The sequence below is a fragment of the Hetaerina americana genome, unplaced genomic scaffold, assembly GCF_022747635.1.
Source record: "Hetaerina americana unplaced genomic scaffold, ioHetAmer1.1.p SCAF_2, whole genome shotgun sequence".
Classification (NCBI taxonomy): domain Eukaryota; kingdom Metazoa; phylum Arthropoda; class Insecta; order Odonata; family Calopterygidae; genus Hetaerina; species Hetaerina americana.
The window spans coordinates 1,659,015-1,684,506 of NW_027286763.1; the positions used below are offsets into that span (position 1 = coordinate 1,659,015).

At 37.9% G+C, this 25,492-nt stretch overlaps 1 protein-coding gene across 5 annotated transcripts in view; it reads right to left on the reverse strand.

Moving 5' to 3' along the window:
* Naprt (nicotinate phosphoribosyltransferase) overlaps positions 1-25,492 on the reverse strand; it is a 69,248-nt gene that overhangs the window by 21,367 nt on the left and 22,389 nt on the right. The window contains exons 6-9 of one of the 5 annotated variants that reach the window (XM_071585970.1): positions 17,868-17,986; positions 13,784-13,974; positions 13,347-13,430; positions 3,595-3,735 (exon numbers count right to left, since the gene is read on the reverse strand). In XM_071585970.1, the coding sequence (XP_071442071.1) occupies positions 3,595-3,735; positions 13,347-13,430; positions 13,784-13,974; positions 17,868-17,986 (535 nt within the window). Of the gene's footprint in view, positions 1-3,594; positions 3,736-13,346; positions 13,431-13,783; positions 13,978-17,867; positions 17,987-25,492 lie in introns of all 5 variants that reach the window. The other 4 variants (XM_071585971.1, XM_071585969.1, XM_071585973.1 and 1 more) reach the window with 4 other exon arrangements.

Consider the following 25,492-nt stretch of genomic DNA (forward strand, 5'->3'; position numbering starts at 1 on the left):
TTAAACACCATCACATACCTACTTATACCAGAAAAATTGAAGGGATTTAAGAAAATGCCAACTGGATAATGTTAATGTCAGAAATGAATACAGGAAAAACATTTCAAATACTAAGACTTCACAGGAGTAAACCCAGGCTTGAATTTCAATAAATAATATGGTGTCCAGCCTGACTTTATGGAACTTGCTACCATTCATTTTGAATTAAACATTGAGCTATGTAAATTTCCACAATTTCTTATAAATAATATGACTATGGTTTTGAAGATTAACATCATCATCCTCAGGTACAAATGCAAATGCCCTTTTAGGTATAGATACAAAGCCCTTATTCCCATAATTTGCGCACATCTTCACGGACAATTTGGAAAAGGAACTTTTTGCACCTATGTACACTTTGCTTAAAACAACTATGCTTGGTACATCTGTATTGATGACTTTTTGTTCCAGTGGTCAGGATCTGCGAGGCAACTTGATACTTTCTTGCACCTTTTGAATTCAATGGACAATTCCATTATATTCACAATGGAAAAAGAAATTAGGGGCTCTTTCAACTTACTGGAATTGAAAATTTCCAGGGAATACGAAGAGCTTTAATTCTCCATATTTAGAAAATACAGCTTCACTAACACAGTCCCTTAAAGAGTGAAAGATTATAAAATGAATTGCCATTAGCACTGGCTACCGAGCCCAAATGATTGACAGGCTATATAGGGGGAAAATGGCCATCAGACCCTTCCATTGAACCTCCACCCAATGTGACCGTCCAAATAGAAGGAGGAAATTCCTTTCCTTGAGCAATTTGTCCCAGCAAGCCACCAAGGCTCTCTCCTGAGTCTCAATATTAGGAGCAATTTCTGTACCAATTGCATTATAAGAGACCTCTTCCCTGAATCTAAAGGCATAATAATTCCAAAGTAGGAAGGGAGTGGAGTATATTAGTAACTCAATTGTGAGTTCTCAGCTGAATACACACACCGGGCACACTGGCAGACAGTTTAAGGGGAGACTAAAGGAACACATTGCCTCTTTCCAGCACAGCAATTCAAATTAAAACTTTGCTAAGTTGATAACGATATTCATAGCAATATTTCCCTGGAAATTTTACTTCTGGAAAGTAAAGATCCCCAACAAGATGCTCTCGAGTAAGTCGAGATTTTAAATTGTGCACACGCGGACTTTGAAATTGTTAGCGACCTTAGGTATGCTTCCCACTCTCCCCTCTTCCACCTTTTTCTCTCTCTCTCTCCATTAACCTCCACCCTTCAACTCCCCCCCTCCCCTTTCGCAGGCAGTCAGCCCTGAAGACACTAAGCTCTCCCCATCCTCTGCCTTCCACAATCCAGACCCACAACTGGCCAGGCTTCAGGCAACCACCACCAACACCCTACCCCAGCTCATTTTTGTATACAAGTAGCTCACAATTTGTACGTGTACCCGAGTATGATGTCAATCGTCGAAACCATGGTCGTGTATGAATATAAAAATTATTTTGAAAACACATAAGGTATGAAGTGTTATTCAGAATTAATTGAATTACAATGGTAATTTTCAAATGAAATTCTAAAAGTAGAGGGAGCAAAAGTGGGACGAAAAAGCTTGACCTAGAATCAAATGGTAAAGATGGAAAGTAAAGTATTTTTATCTGGGATATTTGGGGACAATACCAACAGGGGAAAAAGAGAAAAATTTAAAAAATAGGGACAACAAGATTACACATAAAACAAGTGGAAGAGTAAACATGAGAACAAAGAAGACACACCATGGAATGTTCCGGAAATCAGAAGGGGAGAAGAAATAAGACCGAACATAAGTAAAGAAGAATAATCCATTTGATTACATACGTAACTCTGGAATAAAACTAATGAAGGAAAGGAGAGCTGGACCGAGCAGAGTGATGATGTGGAGAAATTTATAGCTATGTAAAATAGATACATTCTGCAAGAAGGTAGAAATGTTAGTCATAGAGAACAAGATAATGCAAGAGATGGAATAACAGACAAATGTGTCTGAATCAAAAAGGGGCCAGTTTCTCTCAATTTTACTGGCTGGTTAATTATTTCATCTCAGACTTCCTATTACTATTTGATTTTTATGAGGCAATTTAGAGTTATAAAAGTAACAGGATGCTTTTGCATTTTGACACATCTTATCATTAGAAATGTTTATTCCAGTCATGTTTTAAGAATTATCCATAAATAAACATCTACTGGTCATATGCAAATTGCCCACCCAACTGAGCAAATGCCACGTCAAAATCTATCATTATTGTTTCAAGACATTTTATCTTCTTCAAGTACATACACCAATTTTAATAAGACTACTCGATAAGTCGGTTTTTGGTAACCTTCAACCTACCATGGCAATGCAATGTCATCAGAATGAGCAAGGCTGATCATAGGGGAAATCATTTTCAAGCACATTACAAATGATATTTTTTCCAAGTTAATCACAATATTAAAAAAGACTAACCAAACATCTTCACACCCACTTTTGCCAAACACAGGATTGATAAACAAAACCAAACAACTAGTTTAATCTCAGAACGAAACTATAAAATTTGCCCAATCACTTAAATTTAGTCTGGTACAAAACTATTTGCTCTGCATGCATTCAGTTTCATTCTAGCATGAACCTTGGCAACTGAAACAAAACAGTGCACTCAAAAACCATTCTTTTTCTTGAAACATTTTGGTCGAAGTCAAGAGCTAGTTGGATCATGATTCAAATAAACATCCTAGAAAGGGCTATTTAAGCCCATTCAGCAGGATTAGATTTAGACACACACACACACACACACATGGCTTCCTTCCAACTTTCATACCACAGACTGCTAAATGCGAATGCAATCGTCTGTGTGATACATGCATTTTCACACGCCATTTATTGTTGGATGGCAAGATGCAAGTATTATTGGAAAGAGGAAATTCTACAATGAAATGGAAATTTTGCCATTTTAAGACAATTTTAAGTTGATTTTTTTCATTCCAATGGTCTTGCAGGAAAAGAGTTAATTGAAAAGCAAAATTTCAGCAGGTCGCCGTAGCACTGGAAACACCACAGATATTGATGTCATTAGTTTTTCTTTCATAGTTTTCATAAAGAGGTCCATTTACTTTCCAACACAATCCATAGTGCTCCCATGCTCTATTTATCCTCAAAACCAGTAAACTCAGTGCTTCAAAATGGTTCACAGTTCAGAAGTGGAAGTTCAGGCCAAAGTTTTCAGTTCACTTAAAGTAATCAGGAATGAAATCTTTGTAACCAAAACTTAATGCAATAAAAGTGGGAGAAACCATTCCAGATTGGGTCTGAGATGAGCTTAATAAATTAGGTTCAATGGACTAAAGAGAAACATAGCAATGACCTCAACAATAGGCTTCCCAATTGCTTGAAATTCAAATAAAACAACACATCGCAACAAATGGTTAATCTTTTAATCTCTCAGAAGACCTGGGCAATGTGATTCTATCGCTCACTATGCAGCCATTTTGACGTCAGGACCACGAGTCCTATCTTTATGCCAATTTAAGCCCAAGGTGGATAACATTGATTATCAATACAATCATAAAAGTAAAAAACTTGACAACTTACTTATCTGCAATAGTCCTGAAGACTTCCCGTGCTTTATTCGACAGGTATGCCAGATCACCACTGTCAATTCGAATGCCAATAGCACGGTAGCCAAGATTATTCAGGGCTAATGCCACTGAGCAGAAGTTCAGCAGACCACTCCTACAAGGTGCAAGGGATAAGAGGGTGCGCATCCACACAGGGCAGGGTGAGCACGGCAGATATACAACAGTTAAGAACAAAGTACGCAGGGGTGGCAAATCAAGTTGGAAGCATGGGCAGCAGGAGTAGGATTCGGGGAATGAGAAAAAAGTTACGCAAGGGGTCCGAAAAGGAATATTTGGGCAAAATTGTATTGGAAGATCATTCATAGATGCAGGAGGAGTTTTACAAACAATTAGAAGATATGGAAACCAGAAGGAAGAGTCCAGGGCAGGAAAAAAAACAGAGAAGAGAAAATTATATTAGTATTTTAATATAACATCAACCTGCATTATTGCATGCCATAGACTATAGAGACATTAAAACTTTTAACTATAGATATGCATCAACTAAGTGATTTAAAAAATCATGTTCCCCAGAGCACTGCCTTTGGCACACACAATATTTAATAACAATAATATAGAGCTGTAAACCATAAAATGTTCATCCCGTAACCAATTCACAGAAGGGAAACATAACAGAGAACCAGTAGCAAAGCATACCTCCCAACCATGAATGAGAGATTCTGATCAAATTTATAAAATAGTGGCCACATAATTACAATTACATTGCTATCAGACTTTATTATGTGTTTCACTTAACCACAAATCTGAGTGTTTTTTAACTCCATTATAACTTTCTATACTTAAGGAATGGGGCCATAACCAGGGGATAGTTTTACTCTTGAGTTAAGAACATCGGGAGTTTAAGTTATATGTCCAGTGAAATCTGAGTTAGACCATTCCTATGGACGTACATAACCCAGGGGAGTGACAAAAAGAATCCTTTCCAAGTCCATATTATGAGTAAATCAGAATTACTAACTAGCCATGCATAGGAACAAAACTTTCTGAGGAGCTCTCGGCATAAACGTTATATTAAAAAAAACCATAAACACAGCAATCAACCCTTAGGTCAGTTTGGTAGATGAAGACAGAATTAACCCAGTGCTAAGCCCGATGACATGTGAAATCCCACACCAGGGTAGGGGAGCCAGTGCCTTTCCCTGTGCCGATTATGATTTTCCAGGAAGATCTGGAATCCGAAAAATCACACAGCTTGGGTGGAGCTGTGGGTGACCAGAGAGGCTTGCCTGGGAATCGAACCTGGGCCCCTCTGGTAAGCAGTCCAACGCTCTACCCCCTGGACTACCACAACCCACAAACTTATTATAAGGCATTGAAATAGTGCTTTACCAAGAAACACATGGGAGATATGCATGAACAGCATAATACAATGGGAATGAAAAAAAATACTGTTTAAGATGCACAATCTAGCCTCCAATTCATCAGGTAACTCTGTACCAACAAAAGTCAGCTTCATAGAGTAAAATATTCATCTCCACTTTGCTGTCAGGCTCAAACAGAGAATCTGCATCCTCTTAAGCTCTTGAGAATGATGATAAAAAGAAAAATGTTGATATTAGATACTATGACAAGTGATTGTTTATGAGTTCTGTACATTACAATTATGTACACCCAAAAAATCACAGTAATCAAACCCAAATCCTGGTTTGAGAGGGGAAAGGGAGCTTAACTTGGACTAAGACTAGCAGAATGTACGAGGGTCATCCGGAAAGTAGTACCCGTTCGTGCCGCATGAAGTGCTGACGACGCGAGTAGCCGCTGGACGAGGTCAGATAGCTTCAGTGGCTTGTCTGCCTTCTCTGAGCCAAGTTGCGTGACGCTAGCATTGCCTGTGTTGTTTCTGTGATTGTTTACAATGTTTAAAAAAATTGAGAACGCCGCCAGTTGTGAAGTGAGGGCAGTGATTAAATTCCTCAATGCAAGAAACGTTCGCCCATGTGATATTCATCGCCAATTAAAGGAGGTGTATGGAGACAATGTAATGGACGAGTCGTCTGTTCGGCGGTGGTGTCGCAACTTCAACATGGGGAGGGGGAACACACACGACGATGAGCGTTCGGAGAGACCGTCTGTCATTACAGACCAACTGGTGAGCTCAGTTGACGAATTCGTGAGGAACGATCGGCGCGTCACAATTGATGACATCTGTGAGCATTTTCCCAATGTTTCTCGAACAATTGTTCATGAAATTGTTAAACACCATCTGCATTATGCAAAAATTTGTGCAAGATGGGTCCCTCGCGTATCTCAATGAGCTGGCGGCGAAGGACTATGCAGCAGGAATACAGAAACTTGTCACACGTTATGACAAATGCCTTAATTTGCTTGGAGATTATGTTGAGAAGTAGTTTAAAGTATCCTCTTTCAAATAAAATTTTTTATGTTTGTTAATATTTACTTTTGTGTCTTTATTTCACGAACGGGTACTACTTTCCGGATGACCCTCGTAAATGGGATAGCTCCTTCCGCTGCACTGCCTGTGTTTTTTCAGGAAGATCTGGTATCTGAATAATCATGCAGGTTGAGTGAAGCTCAGAGCCTGGATATGAACCAGAGTTCCCCGGTTGGTAACTCAACACTCTACCCATTCAGCCACTAGACATCATGTTCAACTGAGCTCAGTTTAATTCTGTTCTTGAATATTTCCAATGTAAGGGTTTCCTTATGCTTTTAGCTAGGTCCATAGATGGAGAACTGTAAATGAAGAATTAACTATTGCTGAGTACTGTATATATCCCTGATTTCACTGTAAATATTCTCGCATTCAGTTGATTAAACCAATGAATTCAGTCCGTTACTGATTCTAAAACACAGGAGAAAATATATAATCCAATGTTCTGAATTATTATTAATAAATGTGCATAACATTGAATTTGAATAAATAAAAACATCATGGATGGCTTTATTTAAAAAGCTTCAGACATCTAATAAATCACATAAATGGATAAATTAAAGACAGCAGTACTTGGACAATTTAAATAGCGTGCTATTTACATTAGATCATCAACATTTTTGGCTTTTAAACGACTAATGGGAGCCTGCAGAATTTCCAATTTTCCCTTGCAATAGCAGATTCAAATTTAGTGTTTCATCTCTAGTTAAGACCTAAATTGTTTGCTGTTGGTTGTTGGTAATATGAATTTCATTATTACTTTGCTCATTGTATTAATATGAAATATCTTTTCATTCCACAGAAAATGAGTACTCTGTGAACAAAATTATATGGACAATATTAAGAAATTGTTAATTTATGCACAATAATCTAAATCACTGTGAAAAATGGAGAGAGTGCAAAAATAATTGAAGATATATAATATTTGTTTACTGTGCTCAATTTTACAAAGGATCAGAATTCTGGGATGACATGAGACTGGGAGAATCAAACAGTAAAATGTTCCCCGTTATCCCATTAATGCAAAGATTAAAGGCATATTTTGTCCCATTAAATGTTATGTTTATTCATCAGAGAGATACCATAAAACCTCATGGAAATGAATAATCAACATGGAATGATTTGGAGCGCACTATACTGTCATGACAGTATGGAGTATTTTATGAAGGCCTACATTGTTATACACAAGGAAGACAAAGTAAATACACCCCACCAAAATAATTCTGTCATGCAAAACAATTTCAAAGTATTGAAAATAAATTTGCAAATTTTGTACGCAGTACAAGAACAAAATACTCTGCTATGAAAATACCAAAGTAACTGTCTATTAACATTTAAAAACATAGACAATCAATAACAAGAACAACCTTTGAAGTAGAATGCAGGGAAAGGTCAGGTAACTAATTAAACTGGATTTAGAATAAATAAATTTAATTTGCACAAAGGATAGAAAGATGCTAATTTTTTATTGGTAGGGAAAAATCATTTTCATACTTGAAACATTTTATACAAAACATAAAAATACGGAAAGCCTTTTAATATGGACCTAAATTAAGTGCAGCAGAATGTCAATCATAATTTTATCACCGGAAAAATTCCTCAACTGCATTTTCATAGTTATTTCACCTGTACCTCTGACTGAGCTTAAAATAAAGGCGGGATTGCTCATCATTGCCCTCGGTAATTGATGAGATCAAAAAAAAAAGATAGAGCTGGTATACAGACACATGGAGAAAGGATATTTACGTTTGCAATTTGCAGATGTATTTAACTATACTTGCAGAGAGTACAGAAGACCTGATAAGGATATTAGCCAGCATGGAGAAGAGGATATAAAAGTACAACCTCAATTTCAATAAGTCTAAAACTGCGGTCATGGTCTGCAGTCGAAGTAAGGAGGATAATCTCCAATAAAATGAGGGAAAGATGCACTAGAAAACTTGTAAGATTTTCAAATTTTAGACAGTAAGAACACTGGTCACAGAAGAGGAATTAAGAGCAATAGGAATGAAGCAAGCAGAATATGCATGGTGAAGAAAGCTATCTAAGGACACTGTTGAAGGCCCCTAAACCACCAATCATCAGTCTAAATAACATTGCAATACGAACATGATTGAGTGACTGCATACTTTGACAAAACCAAGAGAGCTAAAGAAGCTAAAATGAGAGAGCTAAACAAGTGGATTGAAAATTATTCTTGACATTTATCACCCTAAAAGGTAATTTTTAAACAATGGAGACAATTTTATTTTCAAATTAAATTTGTCACAACGAATATTACAAGAGATGATCCGATTCGCCCTGAAAACGGTTAAAAGTTTTTTTGATACATATAATTTATCAAACTATTGTATAAAATTCCTGCCCTGATAATACTTCCTTGTGCTAAAAATGTAGATGGAAAAATATTACTTTATACAAATCAACATTTATTGAACTCCTATCATGCATATTTTGATTAATGGCTGAGACTTAGCAAGTTGTCTTGAAAACAAATTTCAACTTCACAATCATTCTTCAACAACAAGATAAAGGTTACAGCGGTGTTCCAGAGAGGAAAAGGATAAGTTAAACGTTGAAATAGGAGGGGAAAAACTAGAGCAAGTGGAGCAGTTAGCATGTCTCAGAAGTGTCTTGGACCAAAATGATCAAATTAGTAAGGACATAAGGAGAAGAATTGCACTAAGCAAAGAGGCTTTCTCAAGGAGGAAGGAATTGATGATAGAGACGTTAAATAAGGATGTTGAGAAAAGACTCTTTAAGAATTTCATACAGATCATAGTTATGTATGGTGTGGAAACATGGTCACTGAAGCAGTATGATAGGCACAGATTGGAGGATTTTGAAATGTGGGTAAGGAGAATGATGGAGAAGGCTAAATAGACCAAAAGGAAAACAAATGAGGAAGTGCTAGGTATGGTGGGCGAGGAGTGGAGGTCTTTGGGAGAAATTATAAGGAGGAATGAAAAATGGATGAAGGGCATATTACTTGGCAGTGGGTTGTTGAAGACTGTGATAGAGGAGAGAAAGTTAGGTAAACAAGGAAGGGGCAGGAATAGAATAGGGATGTTGGGCAGAATGAAGGGATGAAAGAAGTACACAGAAATGAAGAGGGACTTAACGTAGAGTCGGATGTTGGGTTGTGTTTTACAAGGAGAGACAAGGGGATTGTTTCTTAGTTTGTGTCCATCAAAACCTACCTTAACCGATAGATTATCCATAATAATAATAATATCAACAAGGCATTAGGACTGAAGGCCATCTCTCAATCCAACATGAACCAACAACTGAATTAATAATGGCACGAAATTCAGAAATACAAATTCAACAGCAAACCAACTAGAAGAATGGTTTCAATAGGTAAGAGAAGAGTTTGTTTCAACTAAAACTTACGGCATGTGAATTTTGCACATTACCAGGGAAGGAGGGGGGGAGCTGGTTTCTTCTCCTCTCCCTCCGTTTCCCACAAAGTTATGGTAAACAGAATATGAAATCATTTGGACTTCACATGGGGTCGTTCAAAAGTGATCACCCACAGTTGTAATCTGGGAAATTTCAGCCAGAGGGTGAATTCCCAGCTCACTACGCTAACATGTTCCCAAAAGTGTAAATAATATTTTCAAATAAACCATTTTCAGCATGCCTTTTTAAAGTAGACGAGTACATGCATGTGCACGTATAATGGAGGACTGCACTGCGATGTTTCACCAACTGGTGGAGGAACTTGCCACTTGTGTGCTCGTGCCAAAATGCACATTTGACTCATTTTGCACTGCTCTAGAATTGTCGCACACAATGAATTGCTGATGAGCCAACAACCCCTCCTCCTGTGACCAAGGATAAGAGCATTCTCTCTGAAGAAAGAATTATTCATGCACACCTCAAAAATTGAACCATTTTCTACAATTTGAAATGCACACAGTTTTATACCACTTATGGAGGTCACCATTGGTGCCCGAATTAGCTCGACGTATGCACTGAAGTCATAACCTCAAAACTGTTGCAAAACTGAGAACAAGTGCAGGGTGTAACCGAAGAGCCGCGATTATTGAAAAGTATACACCCTGGTCACTCAGCGACAGAAATTCTTCCGTTCGGCGTGTGCCCGAGATCAATAGTATGTGATGCTGTCACTAAGTATAATGAGTCAGAGAAGTTCAACAAAGGTTTTGCAAAGAAGACTCACTTCGAAGGGGCATGTTGCAACGCCACCCAACCGACTCAGGAGCTCACTTCTGAGCATCCAGGCCATTCAATCCAAAAATTGTGGTTGACTGGCAGTCAGTGTGAGTGAAAAATTGTGTGTTGAATTGTCAAGGAGGACATTCACTACGAGTATTTTACCATTAAACAAAGACATGCTTTCCCAAGTCGCGAGGGCAGAGCAAGTTGAACGTTGCAACCTGCTTTTGTGTTCCTTAAAAAATAATGCTGCTGGATGAATCAGATTTTTCATTGATTAAAAAATTTTAACTGTGGAAGCTAAAACCAATTGTAGGAATAACTGCTGGCTTGCCCACAACCCTGAGCATGTTCCCATTGTTTACAGGATGAAATTTTTGGTGAATGTTCACATGCCAGGAGTTGTGTCGGGTGAGGGTGATCTCATGCCAACACAACTTTCTTCAACAAAGGGGAAAATATCAACAAATGAATTTATTTGGACGTTCTGACAAATGACGTGCAGCTGTGGATGGAAACTGTGTCACCTGGAATACCATAAGTTTTCCAGCAGGATGCTGTGCCGGACCATATGAGTCAGCAACAAGTCCAGCCATCAAAGCGCTGCAGCATTGAGAGCCATTATTGGAGTGACTTTCACCAATATGGACCGTGGCACGTTAACATGGGCCTGTGACTGCTTCAGACCGAGAATGGAGGCGGCCATTCAAGCAAAAAACGCTGTCAACATTTGAATTGTTGCAATGAAATTATATGTTCCGAAAAATTGTTTAATTTGACTGGATTTTTGCACTGGACCCTATGGATGCTATATGGAAAAAGGATAGGAACACAGGTAGAAGACAAACACAGGAATGGTGGGGGGAGCTTACTTTTGATGTGTTCCTATCCCTTTTCCTTACGTCTATATCCAAGTGAATGAATATACATAAATACATATATACACACACATGTATACCAACATATTATACATATATATAAAAAAAATATCTTCGAAATGGAACGCTCTTCGGCAACGCACAAATATATAAAAACACCGATGTAGATTTTTCGACCATAGAGACACAAAGAAAGGACACTCACAGTATGTTGTTTTGACATTTCGACGGCTTGACTGTCGTCTTCAGAAGTGAACGAAGACGACGGCCGAGCCGTCAAAACAACATATTGTGAGTGTCCTTTGTATGCATATATATATATATATATATATATATATATATATATATATATATATATATATGATATAAATAAAATTAAATGCAATGTATATTTATATTAGACACATATGCATACACACACGCGCTATAAATTTAGCATAATTTAAGGATTGATAATGTTATGTACATACTCCAGCTTGGTATACTTGGGACTTAATGCATGTCTGACCATCATTAACATTGTTGTTATGCCTTTCCAAAATCTTGTCAAATGCATTCAGTGGCATACACAACCAATACTTTTAAAACTCCAGCAAAATAACACATGCAACATACAAATTTATGTTAGAGCCATTAGATTTTAAGTGCAAGCAATAATTTTATTACCTTCCCAATATTTCATTCCCATTCAATTGCTGTTTTGGAGAGAAAGAGTGAGAGGGGGCAGAAAGGAGTTATGTAGGTACCATTTTTGGATAAAATGAAGCAATGTGATTGGTCACACCAACCTTTCAGAAATGTCTTTAGCCTAACAGAAGGAAAAACATCCCAAAGGAAATACCAATACACAATAATGGCTACAACTGAAGACTATTTATTATACCTGAACGAAATCATACTCATACAATAATTTGTATAACTTGAGGGCACGAAAGGAATATTGAAAATATTTTTATCCAATTTGATAAACAGTAGTACTCATTGTAATGACGATGAAAAATAAAAAACTGCTCAGAGACAGCAGAAATAGCAACAAAAAATTTTAGACTAGGAATGGATGGATTTCAAACATTCAACAATTCTTAATTATAAAAAGATCCATAGGTACTTATGTAGCATCAAAATTAATGAACCTGTGAAAAGCAAATGAGGAAAAATTTGCTCAACTGAAAACTTATCAGTTTTAAAAAAATGCAATAGCTTTACTTCTAAAAAATTATTAATTATGCATTAAAAACACACCTATTAATAAATTCATGTTTTCAATACCTATATAAATCTCCAATACTCTGGTCATGCTTATTAATGAATATAAAATGAAATGTGAATAACTTCCTAAAATAGAGTACTTCCAAATCTACTATCGCAATGCCTGAAAAGAGAAAAAAATCATGCAATGATGGAAGTTGGCTTTAACTTAGAGCATAATAAAATCCATAATCTGCTGAGGGTATTAGAAAAATCATTAAATTAAATAATATACACTTGGTTAAGCGCTAAAACTTTCCTGAAGACTTCCTTCATCAACTTCAGCTGTTTTTCTCCAGTAATCACTATCATATGCAACAAAGCTTTAGTTCAAAATCTAACCTGCAATTCTATTTTACATTTTATACTTTGCTGAGCAAATTTGAGCATTAGCACATACATAGGAATGAATCTTTGCCCATGTCATGCCTTTTCATCTACAGTTACTTGTTAAAAATAACACTTTTAAATTAATTAATCCCATTACCTTCTTTGTAATCAAAGATTAATAAAATAAAAATTGACCACAAGAACAGTCATCATACACTCATTATAATACAAATCATTTTTCATTATTTAAATTATAACTGCAAAGAGTTAACTTGATGTTCTGAATGGTATAGTACATATTTATGATGCAATGATAAATGCAACATAACTAAATGGATCCTCAAAAGTAGGCAAAGGCAGGCAATCATACAGCCACAAGTGAATGAGGAACAAATTCTCTCTTCCATGTCTGTAAATATGCATAGCATTCAAATATTAAAAAGCACACCTAAATTAATACGCCCACATTAAAAATAAACAAAGTCTACGCCGCCTTTATCTTTCATTCCCCATTAATAGAGTTAATTCACCATTGTCAGCATTCATACTTTTTCTCCCATTTCAAACTTACTTTCCCAGCAACATAAGTTAGGCAATGCTCAAAACGTTCATCAGCAATGAAAACAAAATGGTTCATGCAACATGAGTTGTGGCAGTAAACATACCAAGACTTACCGTTTTAAATGCAGCCTGAGCTGCCCCGGCCCGAGCCCCATGCGACTCCGGGCCTGAGGCATGTGCTTAATGGATTTTATGGTCCTGTCCAAAAGGATTCCAACATCAGATTTGCAACAAAAAGGAATGATCACAAAACCATAATAATACTCATAGATCCCTAAATGCATCACTCCTTATCTACATATATCCTCATGCTTTTTTCATGATTAATTCCAAAATAAACTGCCACACATTTGCAATATAAAGGAATAATGTCAATTTAAACAATTGGTTGTTAGATGTGAATCAAATAACTGGGATGAATTATCCAACTGTACTTAGACGATTCCTTTTTTCCAAAGGGTAGGTGTGAAAATCATCTCTGCAGGAAGAGTATAGAAAGAGAGGTTTGGGAAAGGAGAAGGATGGGGAGGTGCTTATATCTAGGAGGATACCTCTGAACATCGTACGTGTCGACGAGAGCCACGAAGCCTTCTGGAAAAGCAATCGCAAATGAAACAAGAGCTGCCAGCTCCCCATCCGATGCTTCTTCCGGTAAGGCGTGCAACAGCGACGACAGCTGATGTCGCCACTCGGTACTTAAGGCCACCAAATCTCGATCTTGGTTCGTCCTCCTATCTCGAAGCTTCTGATAAACAAGAAAGTAAACAGGAATTCTATCATATCCAGAAATTTTTAACAGTTGGTATTAAATTAATACATTTTAACCACTCAGTCATTACCACATTATATAAATATTGGGTGATTCACGAAGACAAGTTGGATATGCATTTCAAAAAGGAGGCATTTTTGGCTGTTGAAATAAAGAAACATTATGCATTCTTGCAAAGTAGGTGGTTCCACTTTGATGTCAGCAACATAATTTAATACATTTAAAAAACAGTATCCATGAGGAATTGAGAGAAATTCAAATAGTCAGGTTGTACATCACCTTTTAGGCAGTGATGGGTAATATAATCAGTTCCAAGAGAAACTTTTTTTCCTTTTCTCCTCCTCTAAAATAACAACATATAAGTTATTAAATCCATAATTGGAATAAAATTAATACAAACTATGGCCGGTAATACTCTCCTAATCCTAGGAATACTATCCAGTGTGTTGAAAACTACTCATGAGAAATATATAAATTTATCATTTTATAAGAGCAAAATAATAAATATATAGTATTTGCCATTTTCTCAGGGAAGAAACGAGATCTTACAATTATATATACTTTGGATGAGGTATGGCGAAGCGGATTAAAAAGTACAACTTCAAGATAAACAAGAATAAAACTCAAGTAATTGACTGCAGTAAAAGTAGAGGAGAAAATTTTGAAGTGAGTTGGGGGAAAGACATGTTAGAACAAGCGAAGAGGTGTTGCTATGTAGCGAGTAAGGTCATTAATAATGGAAGAAGCAAGAGGGATACAGTAAATACATGTAGAAGAGGAATGGCAAAGATGTCTTTCAGACAGAAAAACAATTAGTAATGGCAAATGGTACTGATGTAGAGATGAGGAAGCGATTCAAGAAAACCTACGTACGCGGTCTACACTTCCATGGATGCGTCACAGACTTTGACAATAGCAGTAACAGAGAAAATAAGATTGGAGGCAATGGAAATGTAGCGTAAGAATAAGAATGACAAAAATCAAATTGATAGCGTAATAATTTAAGAGGCACATGGAATCAGGCTTCACTGCCTGCATGGAAGAGGTGGGGTCAGGGGTGAAGACAGATTAGATGTAATTCGAATAACCAGGGATTTGACACGTGACGCTATAGGGTATTTTAAACCATTACCTATGTTGTGACAATTCATGTGATTACTGAGACAACGCAAAATAGATAATAAAAATTGAAATCCCTTAGAATTTATTGAGAGCATTAGGATTCTATGTACCAATGAAGTTGACAAAGTTACCAATTGTTTATGCAGAAATTGTATGCAATTCATTATATAATGAGTTAAAATGATACACATCATAGCACTGAAATCATGTTAAGATCATTCCTTGGAGAATTTATGGTGCAGTATGACTATTTTAATAAAATTTAAAAGCTAAGCTCAGATGCCACTTTCCACAAATCAATTCTATCCAACCCAAATTGTAAAAGTTACGACGGTAATTTGAAAGGTTATTGGAATAACTACCAGATGTAAGCGCTAGTGCAACAAGCTTCTGTGTTGATAGGTAATCCTTTATTAGTAAGCAAGTAACGCAGCAGTGCCCTGCGAAGGGACGCCTCTCACTCATTGCTCCCGTGCTGTGATTCATAAAAATGGAAAAAATTGAAACACAAGCAGTGATTAAGTACTTTGTAAAGAAAGGTATGAAACCAATGGAAATTCATGCTGACTTTCAGAACACCCTGGGGGACTGTGCTCCTTCATATTCAACCGTTACCAAGTGAACAAGAGAGTATGAGTAAGGTAATGAAAAGTAAAGGTTGGTACAGCTTAGATGATGATCCACGTAGTGTGGTCAGCCAAAATGTGCCACTGCCCCAGAAATATTGCACAAGTGGTGCTGGAGGATCACGGACAGAGAGAGCGAGAAATCGCTTAAGCTGAAGGGATGACATCTGAATGGAGTGAGAATATTAAATTTTAATAGTGGAATTGGATACGAGAAAATTATCCGCTAGATGGGTGTCGCGCTTATTGACGCAGGATCACAAACGCATCAGAATGGAAATTTCCGAACAATGTTTGACCCATTTTATCATCTTCCCCCTGGTCAAATAATTAAAGGACAATACTACGCTGGACTCCTCAACCAACTACAGCAAAAGATGCATGGAAAAAGTCCAGGTTTGGCAAGGAAGAGAGACATCTTTCATCAAGACAATGCACGCCCACACACACACAAGTGTCGTTGCTATGGCAAAAATGCATTAACTAAAATACAAATTGTTGCCACACCTGCCTTATTCACCATAGTTGGTCAGAGATTCTCTTTGCGCAGAGAACTAACGGCCAAAGTAGACTGGTATTTGGCAGGACTGAGGGAATCTAATTTTCAAGATGGGATCAAAACATTGCTAGACCAAGGGCATTGCACAACACTTCAAATAATAGTTTTCTTTATTCTTTATTCTCCCCGGTCCTTGGCTGCCCTCCATCTCATCATTTGACTGGAGCACTTTTAAAACTTCATTCAAAACTTTTGCCTGCACTACTCATTGAACGCAATGATTACTTGTTGATCCATCGGCTGAAATAATGAAGCTGTAGTTGAAGGACAAGCAAAACATCTAATCTTACTTTCATATAGTATTGTACGACTAGCCAATATCAGGAGGCACTGTCAAAAACTTGACTTCATCCTTTAGAATTTCCATAACATGTATGGTGTTTCACAACTTTAGGACCGAGTGATGGTAGAACCAGTCCATTGTGACAACTACGGTAAGCCGAGCATTTACGGAATGCCTATAAAGTACAGGGAGTTCATTCATTATTTTCTTCTGAGCGGTTGAAATTTTCCCACAACAGTGGCCAACTTGTGGCTACCATCTGTATTAATGCAGAGAAGTGTACAGGCCCAGGTGGCTTAAAGGGTACTATTTATCGTCATATGTATGCATTGGAAAACAAGGGTTCGTGTATGTACGTGTGTCGTAACTATGCAGCATGTGGCATTTTGTTTCACAAACAAGTGAATGATATCCTGCTCGTAGCACTGGTATTTCTTAATTTAAATACCAATGGAAAAATGATGAACTATTTAAATTTTGATTCAAGTACAGGGAGACTGGCAAACATAAAATGTTTTGGCAAAGTACTACAGCATAGTTATCTCGTGACCCCATGAGAAACCACCCATGCTACATGGCCGGGCCTCGTCTGTATTGTTCAGGGGCACCGATTGGATTGGGTGCACCGCATTTGCTTCATGGATTTTTTCCCAATATATTTGAATTATTGTCCACAGTGATTCCAAGTCTTAAATTAGAGGTGGTCAAATGATGATGACCCTCAGAGCAAGTGCGAGACAGAGCAGCGATGAGACAAAAGAGAGAAGGAAAAGCTAGGGAAAGTATGGCACCACATGGAGTACAGTACACATCATATGTCAAGGATTCACTAGTTTGCTTTGCTTCCAAGGTCAGAGCAAAGAGTGATCTGTCAAGCATTCAATTTCTCACCACTAATTTACAAAAATGAATTCATTGGCACACTGAATTTTCCTTGCCCCAGATTTGACTCGAGAATAACATACGTAGCGGATGAGAGATCAGAAGTATTCCAGCCAGGGCAAAAGCAGTTTCATTCGCTTACTGTGATACTTTTCCATCAAAAGGTACAAATGAGACAATCCCAGTTGAAAATGATAGCTTGAGATGCTGACGTCTTCATAACAAATGGAGAAAAGCTTTCTATGACACAAAAGTTACAACTAAATTTATACATATAACAGTTTTCACATAGCTTGAAAGTTATATGCTATAAATTACAGAATTGAAAATGAAAGTATCCTTTAATCTCCAGCTCTATTAAGGCAACTCTAAGAGCAACCTTAAGAATACTAACCCTTGTCTGCAGTTCACCAAAATCAGAAAAAGATGTTATGTAGGAATGAGCATGAGTGCCACGAACTGGGATGTGGAATAATTTCCCGGCCAAAACATTGCTGGTGCCATCAAAGCCACCTGAAAAACATTCACAGGGAAATAAATATCAGAGAGAGATTTCAATCATACCAAACAATCACTTCAAATGAGACTTAATGGAAAAATTAACAAATATTTGACGTACAGGTGTATGCAAATAAGGTCAAATAATAATTTCATTTCATTTTCTAAGCATACATTCACTTTCCAACAAACTCACTTCTTAAACACACACAAGCAAAACAAAAAATGTGTACATAAATATATGTACAAAGCACAGCAGACAAAATTGTCAAAATGATACGCGATAGAGATCCTTAAGCTTAGAGCATATTTTTAGAAGAATAAACATTACTTATCGTCAGAAATTCTATTTCAAAGCACTATTAGAAAAACAAAATTCTAAATGAGGGTAAAAAGAAACTTAACACTTCCACAACAAAGTTTTAATATTTCACGAGACCATGGCCTCGTGAAATGTTAAATCTTTATAGTGGAAGTGTTAAGTTTCTTTTGACCCTCATGATGAAGGAATTCCACCAAGTTAAACCTGAAACTGTTATGTTTACAGAATTTGTTGGCAGCACACTAAAGTTTAGGTCTGGTGGGCCGAATGTGAATGAGTTTATAGAATCCTATTCATCACATTAATAAAGGCAAATGAGTAACATGTTTTGCGTAGGCATGCTCTTTCCAAAATTAAGAGAACAAGAGAGAAGGAACTTGCAACATAGTATTCTCAAGGAATGAGGATTCAGGGCTTCAATTTTTGGGATTATTTATCATTTCATAGGCTGCTAATTGGTAAGCATAAAAATTATCAGGAAAAATTTCTTCAAAAATAGATTCATTTCAGTTGTTGCTATAATGCCTCAACATTCTTAAACGTACATCCCTTAAGTGTCCACACACTTTACCCAGCGGCTTTCCCACAACTTGAAGGCCCCCTGGCGGACAGATTCTGGAAGGCCTTAAAGGGCATGCATGCAAGCTTCTTTGACGGTACTTAAGGTCCCAAGGTGGTGTCTTTTGGGGGAGGATTTCACTTTTGGGAATAGCAATAATAGTCTGCTGGAGCCAAGTTGGGACTGTAAGGGGGTTGGGGAATCATCGCGATGCCATTGCAGCAGACACTCGACTCTGCCCTTGGTCATCCCATCTTTCGCACCACCAAATTGGCAGTGATAATGGTGTGCACCATCATCTTAGCTACACCAATACAATATCCGATCAGGCGCACACTTAACCGACAGCACTCCACGCACATGTCCTACTGACTGGAGGGCCAACTTTACGTTATGCCTCAGGGCACCCTCAGCTTTAGTCAAGCTTTGTGATTTTTAGGGCACCAGTTCTACCTGGGATACCATAGGTGCCACAGGGATTGGAACCCTTTCATAGCCAGTTAACGAGTCAATTTCACACACCATTGGTTGGTTTGGTGTTGGGTGAGCTCTACCATCACCTACCCCACCTACCATCATCAAACTGACCTTTGGGTTCTTAACTAACAAAGTCAAGATCTGAACAGAAAGTGAGACATGTTCAGTACCTTTTCAACAAAAATTTGAATTTGTAGGCAGAGTGTCAACTCACTAGGTGTATGCTTTCTGACTAGAGATTCCCGACTTCAAATCCGAGTGGAGCTATTGACATACTCAAATAAACTACGCAGAGTGATTTTCTGAGCACAATATCTTTGAAAAATAACAGGTTGGGCAAGGAAAGACACTGCCCCAAGACCCTCCTGAGGTGAATGTCACATAGACATGCCCTCACACAATGAAAAAGAACGTCACACAATACATACCCTCCCCCTCCCCTAGACCACTAATAGGCCCCTGCACCTAAACTCAACTTACCCCCCCCCTCCCCTCCCTTACCCCCTCTCCCCTCCCTTACTCCCCCTACCTTGGAGCCAGACTATATAAGTTGAAAAAATGTTGATGCACGTTACCTAATGAAGATGTGCAGCTTCAAAACCACGGTCGTGAAACATTAAATCTTTATTGGGGAAGTGTAAAGTTTCTTTTTACCCTCATGGTGAATGTCACATGCTCGAGTGCTAGGCATCACGAAAGCTCTACCCTCACCTTTCAAATTAAAGTTGGGGTTGAGGGGGGTAGTGTTTTCTTTAGATGCAAATGTGTGCCAAATCAACAAAACCATTCAATTCTACCCTAGAAATGGAATATTTTATGATTATAGGAAGTCTTCCAGCTTCTCTGCGTAGATTTATTTTTCTCCAACATCATGAAACCTTTGCTAGCTGAGTACAGCATCAAGAAACAGCCAGCACCAAGGGCATGAAATGTTGGAGAAAAATAATTTTAAAAAAATGACTGAAAAACGTTCCATGTAGAATATATCTGTTGAATATGAAATTTTTTTATGATTTTCAATATTTAGCAGCGAGGTTAATATTTTTGAATCGCTACAAATATTGGTCACAAACTAGGGGAATTTGGATGAACAAATATACAAATATAATTTAGTATACTTATTATTAGGCTAAACAAGACCATTTATAGAGAAGAGGTGCAAAACTATTAATAGGATGATAAATGATACGATGACAAGTGAAAGTTCAAAGATCATATGCCATGAAACTGCTCTTTAATAAGTCAAATTTTTAAATATAATCTTTTAAGAAACAAAACTTTTTCTAAGTCCCATCTGCAACATCACCAAAGATAAATTATCTTAGACTTGACTAGTATCAGCTCTCCAAAATATAATTTCCTCAAGGCTTTTTGTTTTGGATCTTCTTCCACAACTTGATCCTAGCTTTCACCTGCAACCTTAATTTTGCACTTCTCATCCCTTGTGGTCCCATCAGTTTTCCATTGCGCTGCTGTTTCTAAAAGTTTATCCAATTAGTTTTCCTATTCTTATAAGCATTGTCCAGAAACATCTTTTTTTCTTTCAATCTATGAGGGGGGTCCTTTCTTTAATCACTCTACGTCCTTTTCATCTTCATCATGTCTTCTTTCATCTTAACACTTCAAATCTTATTTCTTCTCCTGCTACTTAGAACCTCGTCTCACAAACATACAATAGAAATTACTTATCTGAATTCGTTGTAGCAGATAAATCAAAAACAAACATTTCAATGAAATCCAAGTAAGATGGATTATAAATGGTAAAGTCCCTTGTGGGCCATTGCAGAAAGACCTGGATATTAAATGTTCCATAATGGCTTTAAGTGAAAAACTACTTGATGACAATACGTTCCATCTGAGAAATAAAATTTTACAGACATACTATACTACTTTATTTTTGCTTGTCATTATGTTTCAATCCTGACCAACTCATACTGGTTCTTATGAATTCTTTCCCTGATGTCTTAGACAAATTTTTAGTGCTATTGGCTGTACGTAATTGTTTTTTAAAGAGAAAACCTTTTCCACCTGTACTTTTCTTCTTAACATCTTCTATTTTTCTTTTCTCAAACAGCTGCTCTCTACATTCCAAAATTCTTAAACTGGAGTTGAAGTGGGTGCTCTATGGTTTCACTTAAATGTTATCATCCTCCTGATGAGAACCATTATTTTCTTTTTCCATTCTTTCTGTTATAATGTTGTATTCCTCCATTCAAATTACTTACACCCTCTCATACTACACTGAATGGACTGATTGGCATCACATTTCTCATTAACTCCCAAATGACCCCGACAACTGGTGCCAAATTTTTAGTCCCATACATTTTTTCACCGCTGAATTACAACAAATACATCTTCTCTATGATTTCACTCCCCTTCAAAGCTCACTACATTGTGCATGAAAATGAGTTCATTTTGCTACATCTAATCAATCTAATTGCATTGGTTTTTTTTTCCTTTAGGCTCTCTAAACTGTAAACTAATAGCAAAGGTCATTCATTGCTTCATATTGCGAATTGTGGACGAGCATTATCTTAAAACTTGCTTCGGGTAGTTTATACCTTTCTTAGAAAACTTTTTGAGTGAAAACCAATAATCTTCGAAAGACAAGAGAGTTAGCACAAGGTCATAATCGAGCCAGGTTCATGAGCCTCCGCGGATTAAGTACCGCCACCGCCGATATCTTGACGCAGCCGGTTACACAACAGACACACCACATAAGATTGCGTGCTACCAAAAAGATCAACTCCTCAGCGAACCTATTGAAATGAGGAGTGAGGGGGGGGGGGGGGACCGCCGGGAGAGAAATCGAGCAAGGCGACGCGCCGACGCGAGAGATATGAATTACGTCACCCGAACTTGCTTGGCGGGGCAGAGACATGCCGCGAGGTTGGTGGTCAGTGATGGAATGGTAACTCCGGAGCCACAAGCGGCAGCGCAATGCCAACCTACCACGGGTCTACCTGTTGAGCTGAGGAAAAAAGACAAAATAAAACCAAAAAAATGCTCCGACACTGACGGAAAAGGCCCGTCTCGCCCTCGCAGAGATCACCAGCAGAGGAAAGTGTATAAGCATCGAAAACATCACCTATCGGGAAATCGCTGGGCGATTAACGGGAGACACCGTCACATTCGACAGCGGAAAGTTTCACCTGAACATACATTACCGACCGGGTACGTTGCGACACCACGATCAACTAGAAAGTACAAGAATTCGAACGGTTTTAAAAGTCGGATTTTCGATTCGGGCATTTTTATAAGTTAATTTTGATTAGAGCATTTTACAGAGCTTCATCACTTCGTCGATTTCATCTAAAAATGTAAGCCTTTATCGACATACTGCCAATTATCTAATTCTTGCGCTCTTAAAGTACAGGTTGAATACGCTTAACCGCTACGTTACAAATAACACAAAACTTACGGTACCCTGAGTCACAAATCCGAGACAAACAAGCGGCGAATTTTGCAAATCGACTCAATGAGGAGAGTAAACAGATTACGCAAGCGGCGTTTTATTGGACAACAGTGATTGTTGCACGCAACAATCTTCCATTAGTTAACATTCCCACACCATCTTGAAATGTATTAGTGGTAACAGTAGTTAATGATCTAAAGAATTCTTAAATGATCATACGGCATCCATCAACTATCCACTTAAGACCAAGAAGGGTGAAGGACAATCAACGGGGTCAACGCAGAGGAAATCCTCTAGTTTTTATCATAATCTTGAGACCGAGTGACGAGAAGAGAACCATAAGGCTAAGCCTTCTATGCCTTATCTATCAATCTCTAAATGAAGTCTTTGTTGTCATGTTTTCGTTTATTTGCTTCTTGTGCTTAAAATATACACGCATTGTTTTTGAGTACACTTTTGCGCACGCAGATTAGACTGCCAACAAATGTAAACTATGGGACACGCGTAACTAAAATGTATCTCGTAGCAGACGACAAGAAATGTAGAATGTGATAGTAACACGAAGCCAATACGATTCATATCAACCATTAGTATGTTTTTCGATTAACAGTAATACATATTACGTAATATATATTTTTTAATTTACCTTAAGGGCTCAGTAAATGATTATCAATGACTCTTCCTTGTTAACAAGGTCGTCTTTATAAAAACTGGATTTTATTGCTATCGTATTCTGAATGGCCATGATTGTTTGAGCGTAACCATAAAATTGCGTAACTGCGGCTATAAAAACCTCTGCAGATTCCACCACAAAAGACGAGAAATGAGCGAAAGTAAAACCTCTTTAGAAGTTGCTCTAACGAAGCAGACCACCGTTTGCGTTAGCCTCTCCAAGTCGACGAGAAACGCAGACACTAATCTATCGGAAATATAATTTAATGGCTTGTATACCACAATCTTTTCGACGATACATACGATTTTCTACAAACTTAATATCTATGCTATTCTACGTTTTTATTACTCCCCCGCGTCAATAATAATTATGTCAGCGGGGACAAAAATCTATGACATCTAGACCTAACTAATCTGGAAGTGATCATCTCTTATCTGCAGATTCTATATTCTGTAAATAAAAAGACAAAAACCACGAGGAATGCGGAAACCAGAAATGTTACGTGCATATGAAGTTTCCACGGCAAACCGTATTTCAATGTCAAAAAATTGTTCCATTTTCATGAAATTTCACCGAATTCACTGTCTTATTTTAACGCTATTGGCCATGACGCAAAATGTACCATGTACACAACGACAACATAATCCGAGTGAAATTCTTCCATATTATGAGAATACTATATCCAAGGAACAGTGTGTATGAGTGTACAAATCATACCGACTTCACACATCTTCAATGTGTCAATACGACTTCAATGCGTCACACGACAATACACCTTCTCGGTAAATTCACAGACTAATACCAAGATTATTAATGTAATTTTCCATCCCCGATGTTTGATGACCAAACGATCAACGGCCACCCTGAGGGCCCTTCCTCACTCACATTCACACAAGATTTTGGTCCTTCGTAGGCTTTAAATCGGATCACATTTTTGTGAGCGACAGGGAAAGGCATTGGCCCCCGTACCCCATCTGAATTTCATACGTCTCTGGACCTCAGTTTGATTAGGGTCAGCTCTATTCTTACCTAACAACACCAACTTTTGCGATGACCACCGCGATGGTTTTCTCCTTCGTACATAATTCATAAAGGTGGCATCTGCTATCAGTGATAATATGGCTACAGGATTACGGTAAGAGGTGTCTGAGGATATCAGGTCTTGAGAAATATTTCCCTAAAATTCCAATCCATACAGGCGGGGAAAGACATTGTGAATCTCCAGACGATCATTCACGAGTACACTGCAATCCTGTAATCGAATCAGTGCAATTGTAGGCACGCATCATTCGCGCTACGCAAAGTGTCCATTTAGGCGATCCTGATTTCCGGCAGCGTTGAAAACATTTACGAGATAATAGAGATGTTATGAAATAATTTTTTTATGAATATTAAACACCATCCAGGTGGTATGATTTAAGGACGGTAGGCGAGGTCGGGTCCAGGAAGGAACGTCGAGCCAATGTTGCCTCGCGTATTACTTTCTTCCAAGTTTCCAGTTTGGCCTAGATGACCCTCCCCCCACCACTTCATTTCCCGATGCGTGGAGGATTGCGTCTCCTCGCCGGAATGTGCCGCCACGCAAGCTCCAAAATACTCGATTATTTGCAGTGGCTCCTGGAGAGTATTTTGCTGGAATTCGAAGCTTCCAGTTATCCCGCACTAGTGAGTGAAGCTGAGAAGGGGGCACATTCTGACGCAACTTCAAACCACTCCTCCACCATCCCTCGTATTTCGAATGCGTGACGCAAAGCAAGAAAGTGTTGTCGGTCAGCCTCCATCCAAAGATATTTGCAAAATCATCAAATGACTGACCTGCACTGACCGAGGAATTCTCCAGTAATTAAAACAACATAAAGAAATGATACATTTTCGCGAGAACAATGGACTTGATGACTGCCACTTCTGAACCATTGGCACCTAAATTTAGAGATGAAATACCAACGTAACTTCCAATAGGTGATTCATAGGGGTGGAAATTGTTATCGTTCCAATAGAATGAATTAATACTCACTGCACTGAAAATCAGAAGACATACTACCTTGATCAAAAAGTTCCCGGAATAACCACCGTGT